Source organism: Anastrepha obliqua, chromosome 5 (assembly GCF_027943255.1).
Source record: "Anastrepha obliqua isolate idAnaObli1 chromosome 5, idAnaObli1_1.0, whole genome shotgun sequence".
Classification (NCBI taxonomy): Eukaryota; Metazoa; Arthropoda; class Insecta; order Diptera; family Tephritidae; genus Anastrepha; species Anastrepha obliqua.
In genome coordinates, this window is record NC_072896.1 from 113,768,852 (window position 1) to 113,779,867 (window position 11,016).

At 32.8% G+C, this 11,016-nt stretch overlaps 2 protein-coding genes across 2 annotated transcripts; both read right to left on the minus strand.

Moving 5' to 3' along the window:
• Positions 1-2,547: 2,547 nt before the first annotated feature.
• LOC129247698 (probable RNA-binding protein EIF1AD) lies at positions 2,548-3,516 on the minus strand. The gene is made up of 2 exons (XM_054886947.1): positions 3,427-3,516; positions 2,548-3,362 (listed from the first exon to the last, which is right to left on the minus strand). Exon 2 carries the CDS (start codon positions 3,347-3,349, stop codon positions 2,834-2,836), a length of 516 nt encoding a protein of 171 aa, XP_054742922.1. The 5' UTR covers positions 3,350-3,362; positions 3,427-3,516; the 3' UTR covers positions 2,548-2,833.
• A 4,940-nt stretch (positions 3,517-8,456) lies between these two features.
• Positions 8,457-9,783, minus strand: LOC129248936 (putative nuclease HARBI1). Its single transcript, XM_054888549.1, has 3 exons — positions 9,515-9,783; positions 9,067-9,459; positions 8,457-9,008 (listed from the first exon to the last, which is right to left on the minus strand). The coding sequence occupies exons 1-3, from the start codon at positions 9,746-9,748 to the stop codon at positions 8,457-8,459; spliced, it is 1,179 nt and encodes a 392-aa protein (XP_054744524.1). The 5' UTR covers positions 9,749-9,783.
• Between the last annotated feature and the right edge of the window lie 1,233 nt (positions 9,784-11,016).

Genomic DNA, 11,016 nt, shown 5'->3' on the forward strand with positions numbered 1-11,016 from the left:
TATTTGGAATTTGGTTTTATTATTTTTTTTTTATATATTTTTTTTGTTTTTATTATTTTTTTTATAATTAATTAACTTTTATATTTTTATATATTAAAAAAAAAAATTATAATACTTTTCTTTTTGTTTTTATTAATTTTTTTTATAATTTCTTTTTTTTTTTCAATTTTAAATAAAAACAAAAAAAAAAAGAAAAAAAATCTTTTTTTATATAATTTTTTTTTTTTAATTTTTGTTTATTCTTTTTTTAATAATTTTTTAACCTTTTTTTTATAATTTTTTTTTTGTAATTTATTTTTTATAATTTTTTATATAATTGTTTTTTATATAATTTTGCTTTTTATAATTTGATTTTGTAAGTTTTTTTTATAATTTCTTTTTTTTTTGTAATTTTTTTATATAATTTTTATTTGGAATTTGTTTTTTATAATTTGTTTTATTTTTTTTCTAATTTTTTTTTAGTTTTTGTTATTTTCTTTTTTATAATTTTTATAATTTTGTAGTTTTTTAATTTTTATTTTTTGTAGTTTTTTGTTTTTTTTTGTTTTTTTTTTATAACTACAATTTTTTGTTGTATTTTGTTTTTTTTTATAATTGTTTTTTATAATTGGTTTTATGATTTCTTTTTATATTTTTTATAATTTTTTTATATAATTTTTGTTTTTATAATTTTTTAGATAATTTTTTTTATAATTGTGTTTTATAATTTTGTTTTTATACAATTTTTATTTATTGTTTTTTTTTTATATAGTTTTTATTTATCATTTTTTGTTTATATTTTTTTTGTATATATTGTTTTTTGTTTATATTTTTTTTTTGTATATTTTGTATTTTTTTATAATTTTTGTTTTAGTTTAGTTTATTTAGTTTTTTTTGTAATTTTTTTTATATATGTATATATTTTTATTTATATAATTTTTATTTATAATTTGTTTTTATAATTTTTTTGTAGTTTTTTTTTTATAATTGTTTTGCGCCTCTTTATAATTGTTTTTTATAATTTGTTCTGTTTTTTTTTTTGATAATTTTTAAGTATTAGTTCCTTATTGATTGTTTACATTCCTCCTCAATTAAGTTGCGTAGTTCATAAGAGAAAACACCAAAGTTTTAGCAGTTAAATAAGTCACGCTAGGCGAGCAGCAATACGAATAAACGTAGTTCAATTGGTTCGATGCCACACTGTGAGCTGCTAACGCCGACGCCCATTTAAGAGCACTTAAAATGCTTAATAATATTTAAGAATTACAACAAACAAAGAGAAGCTTTCATATAAAAAATACTCATTAAAACACAAAGTCAGTGCTATGCTTACGAAAATAAAACTATAAAAATAAAATAAAAAATGTATGTGAAATTTTGAGCTTTTGCACTTTTTACTCATTTTACACTCTAAGTATTTGCATTTTAAACATTGCAGTAAACTCAAAGAACACAAAATGCAAATAAAAGCGAAATTATGACAAAACCATGTTGATGAGTTTAAAATTTATTTGAGACAATGCACTAGAAAGCAGATACCACATTTCTTGATTGGCATGATAGCTACGCTCCGGTGAACGAAAGCCATCTACTGCTTCAAAATTACAACTTTTTATCTTCGGTTTAGAAAGGACCGAAATAATAGAGCCGTTTCGATGCCAATCGATGGTTGTTGTCGTTGTTGCTGTAGTAGCAAAAATATTTCCCATACTTGTACGGGGAGTGCAAGTCCTGGGGTGACAGTTCTTGGCCGAATATATAGTAAATCCGGTTTGTTCCGGTAACGTAGAACCGACTGTCGGGGGGAACGGCTTATCGATGCTCGAACTGTTTCCAGTAACAAAAGCAGAAAATTCGTTGGAGCAGAAAATGTTGTCATGAATTTTAAAACATGTTTTTCATTCCATCACATTATAGATTTCTATCCACGCAAGGAATAGGACTCGCACAGCATCGATCGCACGACTGTCGGTTCTACGTAACCGGAGCGACCGGATTTATATGCGGCCAAGGACTGTCACTTCAGCAGCGCTTCTCGTATATATATGTGCAAAGTTCATGCTGCTACTACAGTAACTCGCACAGCATTATCAATTCGTTACAGAAATATTCTATACTATTAACCCAAGATATACAAATATTGCGCAAGATGACGATTTGTTTAAATAACATTCACTTTCTCTTTTGAAATAACTTACCCAAATTGTGTTCGAAACTATTTTAATTTGATACTCGTAGAATACATATGCAGATACGAAAAATTCAAACTTTGAGTGAAACGTAATTAGTATAAGTTGTTGTTGTTGTTGTAGCAGTTCCTAGGCCCTGCCAGTGCAGCGCAGCCACCGATCGTCATCGTCATCGAAGGGTAGTGCTGGTAAACGTGCTGCTTTGCAGATTGGGTCCAAAGAGCGAGGTGGTTAATATCGTGCGGGATACCTTCACATGGCCGACGGGGTCAATTCTAGTCAAGTAGGAGATACAATTGCTTATAATACAGCAGTATGTTGTAGTTCCGTCAACATAAAACACTTTTTTCTGGAAATAATCTTTTATTTATTTATTTTTAATGAAGTTATATTTCTAAGCCATTGCTTATCTTATCTTAAAGCTAACATGAAACATCACATAACAATAAGTCTAAATACAAAAAGTGATACCTAAAATTAAAGATAAGGCTTATAAAAAATTATCATTCCTTGGCAATGTGAAAATTTAGGAAAATGATGCCTACAATACTTAGTTAATTTAAAGCCGGCACAATTAAAATTGAGAATTTTTGAAATCGCAAGACTAGACTTTTTGCTAGCTGTCATTTCGGTTCCTGCCCATGCGTTGCCGTCGATTGCCAGAATTAATTCTTATCACTTGCATCTTCCTCATCATCTTCTGTATCACTTGCAGTTTCATCATCATCTTCCTCATCATCAGTAGAATCATCCTCCGATAATGTTGGCCTATTGGGATTTCTCACTATTAACTCATCACCATTCGCTTCTTCATCGCTTTCTATATCGAATTGGTCGGGTTCAGGCTTTTTACTAAACTGTTCAGGCCATACACCAGCCCTACTGTATTCTTTTATATGCTGTGGAGTGAGGATTTTACATATTTCCACCTTTACTTTATTACCCTCTTCGATTGGTTCCACCAGCACATAGTCACCACGCCCGATCCATACATTCCGACGAAACTTATTTGGCATGGATGCCAAGATATTCTCAGAGTCTGGCGTTCCAGTTTCAACTTCGTGCAGATTGTTGCCACGACATTTAACCACACGCATTATTTGCTGTTTCTCTGTGGGCAACTCGAAATTGTCCTCCATCATTTCCTTCAGCACGTGCTTGCGGCGTAATTCGATCGACATTTTTGATTGATTGCTGGAATGAGAGAAAATATAATTGTACACTAATCCGATGCAGTGCGGCCTAGAATCCTTAATACCTTGTATTCAAAATTTCAACTTGATCCTATTTCTTGATTGCTGATTTTCTGTGAAATGTTGTTCTTCTGCGTGTACTTTGGCAAAAACCAGTGAAAACTAAAGCATAAATAAAAGGCGAATTCAGTATTGGTTTTGACAGCTGATTTTGCGGGCGTTGCCACAGCAAGAAAAAAATCGTTGAGAAAAAATTAAGAATGATAGAATACAAGGCTGTGCCTTCCGAATAGGGGAATTAACGCGAAAACAATGGAAACAACCAAACTCAAGAAATTTTACACACATACAACCATTTTCTTGCCACGGTGTTTTCCGCATAAAAAGGCAAACAAACTGCATTTGGAGGCTTTATATTAATTTTTACTTCACAATTTAATACGTGGCATTTCGTTTTCATTAGTTTGTTAAGTTAAAATCTCAAAAAATCACAATATTACTAAGCCATTCACTGAATTTTCACAAACATGTAATTTTTCCTCATTTTTTTGCTTTGTATTGCAAAGGGAGCTGACGACAGACTTGTCAAAATCGCGATAAGTAAAGTAACTATTTTGGCAAGACGCCACCTGTGGTACTCAATTCGCCTCGAACAAGGTTTTGCATATGTTCAAAACAAAATTGCAGCGGATAGCGGGTTACGGTTTGACAGACGTCAGTCGGATAATTCGGTTGGTTAAACACAAGGCGAATTTATTATAGGTGACAGCAAACACATATAAGTAAAACCCTACATGTAATTGTTGTTGCTTTTGGTACAAGCATCAAGTCAAAATACAATACAATACGAATGTAAACATACCAAAACATACAAACAAAGCATATCATTTTGACGTAAGCCATACCTACGGCGAAAAATTCAGCTGGGTGAATGCTGTCACCTTAATAAATCCACCTTGGGACAGCCGGTTACGGCTTGACAGATGATGAACTACTGATTTACGCCAAAACTCGTTCAAGCTCATTTTTAGCAAAAAAAAAAAAAAAACAACTCCTTTTTTAAATTATTGATCATTTGCAGATTTTCTTTCACAAACCGAATATAGTTTTCATGTTATTCGCCTACTGTTGCTTGTTAACAAATAAATATTCATCAAGTAATCAGAAAAGCGGCCGTGGGTCTTCAACTCGGCGGAGAAAATAGAAAATAATCTAACCGATGAACATGTTTCAATAATAAAAGGTTTGCTCAGTAAGCAGCTTTCTAGGGTCCTCTTGACAAATCGGCTCCCTTAGCAAGACACTGGGTTGCTAACTCTAGAAATTTAGAGTAAAAGTGGAGGACAAGTAAAATCTTGCTCATAAGAACTTGCTCGGTATGTCCAGGACCAATATGGACCACGATATGGAGTACATCCGGAGCTCCCGCTTAAATCAGATTATTATAGAGGGGGCTATGAGTGTAAAAGATGCACATTTTGACAACCTGAGGCCGATGCCTTTCAAATATAGGCTGCGAAAGTACTCACTAGATTGTTAACTTTCTAGAATATATAACTTACTAAGAAGAGTTCATTTTATAATATGTAATTACTCACCGCCTCCGAACGACATATGGTTTTTTATGAAGAGCTTTTTCATGACAGAAATTACACTCAGAGGTTTACTATTGTCTGTCGAGGGGCGATAGCTAACAATATTTTTTATCATTTGGTAATTCGTGCACCTCCGCATGAAATAATCATGACTTGGCGGTCAAGACTCCAAACTTGCGTGGGCAAAGCATAGTGAAATAAAGCATAAAGTTTGTTTTTAGTCAACTAAATTTATGATGAATCCATTTCTTCTATGAAAGTATTCATTAGGGTCATAATGCTTAGGTAACAAATTAGCGTCATCCGCGAACAGTTTTCAGTTTAAAAATTAATTCATAAAATATAATTCTGGGACTATTTTTTATTTATAATTTTTACCATAAATGTATTTAATTTTTCCACTTTCTTCGCCGTTCTTAAATGCGACCTTTTGTAAGGGAGTGCCAGAATTCTAATGTCACAAGTGAGCAAATCTTTAATAATTGAATCATGCCGATGACGAGTGAACCGTCCCCGCCACAATTCTGTGCAATGTGTTAGAATTTTGACAGCGGGTGCAGGCAGCCAGTTACCCGCTGTCCATTGCTATTATGTTAAGAACATACGCGTTTTAAAAAGTTCTTTGCAGATATGCAATATTATTTTCTTATGTGCTACAATGTATATTTCGGATCATAGCCCTATCTAGAACTTCAAGCATAAACTGCTTAGCAATCAAATGGTAAGACAATTCCCATACTGCCTCCTCCTGCACCAAAAGCTCTCATTAAACACCCATATATGTACCTATGTATGTTCGCAAAAGTCTTCCAAGCTATCTGTGAACGTCAAAATCTATATATATAAAAAGAAGTTACATCTCCTTGGTAATCTTATAACTCAAGAACCGCCAAACCGATTGACACAAAAATTTTAGAGTTCTTTTCTATCTTTGAGGAGGTGGTTTGTGTGAAGTTTGATTGAAATCGGTGCAGCCGTTCCTGCGTTATGACATTTTATGTGAGTAATGGTTTCCTCTCATACGAAATGCCTGTATGGGAAAAACAACAACAAATACACAGCCGCTTATGAGCGTTTCTGTTGTACTGTTGTGGTTGTAAGTGTATTATGTTAATATAATATTAATTTTGGACGAAAATATAATAAAAACTGGAGCATTCAAGGAACGGGAAAAACATTTTTAACTTTATTTATTTTAGCATAATTTATTTAGCGTAAAAAATTGAAATGGAAATTAAAGAATCAAAGTTTAATTACAAGTTTTTATCGGCTGTTTCACCTTACCTGTATATAGGTGACCACCACAGTCAAATTTTAAAAAAGTACAGAAAAGGCTATTGTGACATCTTTAGAAAGTATGTTGAATGAAAAAAATCAACTAATTAACTGTTTAAACATTTTACGAGTTCTATAAAGGAAACTTAATATGAAAAATTTCTTGCGATATAAAAAAAACATTTTATGTATGGTGGTGCGAAGCCCACTGGGAAATGCTAGTACTGAATAAATATTGATTCTCTATCGACATTCACTAAACAAGCATAACATTGCCGGACAAGAGGACCCAAGTTAGATGATTAAGGGAAAGCTCAGTTGAAATCGTAGCTTTCGCATACTGAGACGTTTGGTTGGCTAATCTGCTTCCCTCTGAATCTGATGCAGCTATTTCACAATAGCTCTTGATACGATGACTAAGTGCAGCGCGTATCATCTAAGTAAAAGAAAATATGGGCATTTCTCCAATGTCGAATGCGACATTCATACGCATTTAAAGTGAAAAAAAACATATACCAAAACATTATTTTATTTTGACAAAAGGCGAAAGCTATAGCACTTGATTAGCACTATGATTGGTGCTAAGGTTGATTTTGGGAAATTGTTCGTTTTCAAGATAATTACAAAAAATCAAGCCATTCGCATGCGACAAAAACAGAAGTCGCTTTCAAAGCAAAAAAATCAAACACTTTTTTCAGCGAAACCTGAATAAATATATTAATACGACTAATTTTTAAATGTTATGCATTGATGTATCTTAATAATGCTTTTTATTTCATTCAAAAATATTAAGTAAATAGTTTATTTTTTATTTAATTTTAATCACTGTCGCACGCGACATGTCGCATGCGACATTTTGTTCCATCATACTTTTTATGTTTATTTTTTTACTTTTTATGTAATTAGAATGCAAAAGATGATTATAAATGATTTTTAATATATTCAATATATTTATTTTCACAACCAAAATTATAAACTTAACAAAATATCTTCAATAAAGAAAAACAAAAATAAGTATGGCTGTGTTCGTAAATGCAACATGACGCGCAAACTACAATTGCATAACAAACAGAACGTTCAGAAATGCCAATATGGCAGCACTGCAATAATCAAGCGTTCAAAAATACAACAATTCTATCAGTTGTCACTCATAATTTCTATCAAAAAATTGTTTACTGCATTTACTGCATTTAGCTACGATGTCTGATGAAAAGTAAGTGCAAAATTGTTTTATTTTAATTTTTGTATTGAAATTTAGTTAAATTATGTTAATAATAATTGTATAAATAATAATAATTATTATTTTTAAATTTTTAGTGAAAATCTCAGTAATGCGGAGACACAGTTATTGCTGAGAGTATGGTTGAATATGGAGGACGAGTTTAAATCGGGTAGAAGGAAAAAAAATGTATTGTGGAAGAAAGTTGTGACCGAAGTTAAAAATGTAAATCCCAATATAAGACTGGACAGCACCACAGCGCAGAGAAAATTCTTAAATCTCTTGGTAACGTACAAGCGCATTAAGAAAAGAAATAATTCTTCCGGTAGAGAAGCTACATCCTGGAGGTATTTTGAGGACTTCGACGAAGTTTATGGTACAAGGCACTCAATGACTCCTCCAACAGCAAATTTGCAAGCCTCTTTGGATTTGGTACTGTCAAGGTCGTCCACATCTTCAAGTGAAATAAATAATGAGTCGCCAAATTCTCCACCGACTACCACTGAAACGGCCGCCAGTACTCGAACGACTTCGAATAACGAGCCACAACAACAGCAGCAGCCACCAGATTCTCCACCGACTAGCAGTCAGAGAGCCACTCGTCCTCGAGCGACGTCTAACAAAGACATTTTAAAGTTTTTGGAAGCAGACACGGTTAAAGAAGAGGCTCGACATAACGAGGTCATGGCTTTGGAGAGGGAAAAGCTGTCGCTAGAAAAAGAAACAATAAAAGCTCTACTAGACATGAAATCGGTGTTGGCAGATTATTTAAAAAAATAGTGTTAATATAAATAGATAAGTAGTTGGCCTGTGGTAGAAAAATGAAATGTACCTTTTTATTTTTTATATGTGTAAGAAGATCGCCATATTTTTTTTATTGAAACTAGGTTAAGTTAAATAAATGTTTTTTCTTTTAAATGAAAACAATAAAAATTAAAATGAAGTTCATCAGAAAAAGTAATCAAAAAATTATTCAAATAAATGAAGGTGAGCTAAAGTAAATTTTTTATGATGAAAACAGAGTGGTAAAATAGTTTCTTCTATCAATTCCATTGATATCATCTGAATCAACACGGCGAATGGGGGCATCTTGAATTCCTCCGATTTCATTGTTGGTTTCCATATCGGCATGTGTTATTGTATCGTTAACATGCTCAAAATAACCTCCCCTATTTATGATAAAATTGTGCAAGATAGCGCAAGCGAATATCACATTAGATGTGGCTTTAATGCTCGAAGCTTCAATATAATTTAAAATTTTAAACTTTTTCTTAAAAATCCCGAAAGCTTGTTCTATAAATACTCGCGTTGAGTTTAAACGGGCATTGAAAGTCTTCTGTTCCCTACTGAGATGCCCATTGTCTCTGTGAGGTATCATTAGAAATTGCGATATGGGGTACGCAGAGTCCCCCAATATAACAGCACTTGGTGCCAGCTGTAACTCGCCAGATATTATTGCTTGAAATATTGGGCTATTTGTCCAAACATTGGCATCGTGGCAGCTCCCTGGATATCCAATAAACACATCTAGGAAACGATATTGGCTGTCGCATATAGCCTGGAAGATAATAAATTAAAGTGATAAAAATAATGAGGTGGAAGCATGTAAATCAAACCTGCATGGATACTGAGTGGTTTCCTTTGCGATCATAATAACTAATCGCATCTACACCTGGGGTAGGTATGTTAAAATGCGTTCCATCTAAACATCCTATAACAAAAGGAAAGGGGCTTTCTCTGCTATTTTCAAAATTTGTCATGACCTCTTGCTGACGGTCAACAGATGGCCATTCTATTTCGCTTTTAAGATTACAAATGGCTTGGATTGTTTTGTTAAATACACGGTGTGATGTTCCTTTTGCAATGTTGAAGCGATCCGAAAGCTGTCGGAACGTCACCCTGCTATTGCATAGCTTCCATAATGTCATGTACAGACAGTTCTCTAACGAATGACCATCACGGCCAAGCCTTGCACTTACCCAGTGTGGAGTCAAAGCTTTTTCCAAAGCCTAATTAAAGTGAAACTATAAATTATTAATTTTCATAAAACTTATAAAACCTTACTTTGAAAGTGGCCCAATTCATTCGGAAATGGGAATAGAAAATGTCCTCGGGAAACGACTTTATTGTTTTAATAAACGATTCGTTTTTAGGTATTTTTCTTTTTAAAGACAAACATTTGTACCTAAACATTTTTCTCTTTGACTTCAATAGCCTTCTTTTTCTTAAATTTAAAGAAAATCTATCTTTTCTTTGCTCACAAATTTCGTCTAGTGTTAGATTCAGCAAAATTTCCATTTTAGTATTATACGCGTTCAAAAATGCAAACAAACGTATTTGCAAATTAACAAAAATTGTATAAGAAGTATCAAATGTCAAACTTGCAGTGTTGCCACTGATGCTTATGCTGCAAGTCATGTTGCATTTACGAACACAGCCTATACTACGCCATATACTTGCCTACGCATTGGTCACAGTGTAATCACCAATGCATATCTATTGCAAGGGAGGCAACCAAGCCTGTGTCCATTTTGTAATACTCCAGTCAGTATCCTGCACTTGTTAGCCTTTTGCCCTGGACTAGATAGACAAAGACAGCAGAATTTTGACGGTCATGATGCACTATCGCTATTAATTAACCCTTCCCATTCCAACATTTCGAAAATCTATAAATTTCTGAAGGACTCTGATCTTCTACGATGTATATAAACCAGGAATTCTTCACCAGCCAGCTGAAAGCCTCCGTTGCTAGCGCTGCGTTATCTTTTTGTTTATTTAGCAATTCCATTGTTATTTAAGCTTTTAAAAAATAAAAATAAAAAATAAAAAAATAAATGCAACTCCCGCAAATACCACTACAGGTGGGTAGGTTGGGTGGTTGTCATAAAGACACACTTAGACCTTTCGCAGTTCCATTATGATGCCACTGGAGCTTATCCTTGCCCTACGTGTTCCTTTTGAAACCATCCGGTAACTTTAATAAACGAGCAGAGCTTCGTTAGTTTTAGATAGGCTATGTCCGCTACATCGGTTAAAAATGCTGTATCAAGAGTGTGCAGCCTTCTCATAGCTAAGCTTTCACACTCACATAAAAGGTGTCTGACTGTTTCCCCTTCTTCTGTATTAAGGGATGAGGTCTAAAAATTGCATCTCTTTGCGATTTTTGTTTTTAAGGAAAAAATTAATTTAGCACTGCAAAGTTTTTTCTATCTTTTAATGAACATTTAAAAAGTATAAAAAATTTTAGTACTGGTTAAAATAAGTTGAAAAAAATGTTTAACATAGAAATTAGTAGAGCGCTGCAACGCTGGAGTTTCCAACTGGCGTACAAGATACAGCTCGTAATTATTATCGAAAGCAAAAAATTCAAATGGATTTCTAATTATCATGATTTTTTATTCTAGATGAACTAAGAAAACTGATAGAAATTCCAAAATCTCAACTTTTTGGAGGTTTTAAAGAAAAAAATGCCTTTCTATAAAAAAAAAATTCACTTCAACTTGGTATAAAAATCTTGAAAAATATTTTTTTATCTATTTTGTTAGTTCAAATAGAAGAGAATTTAA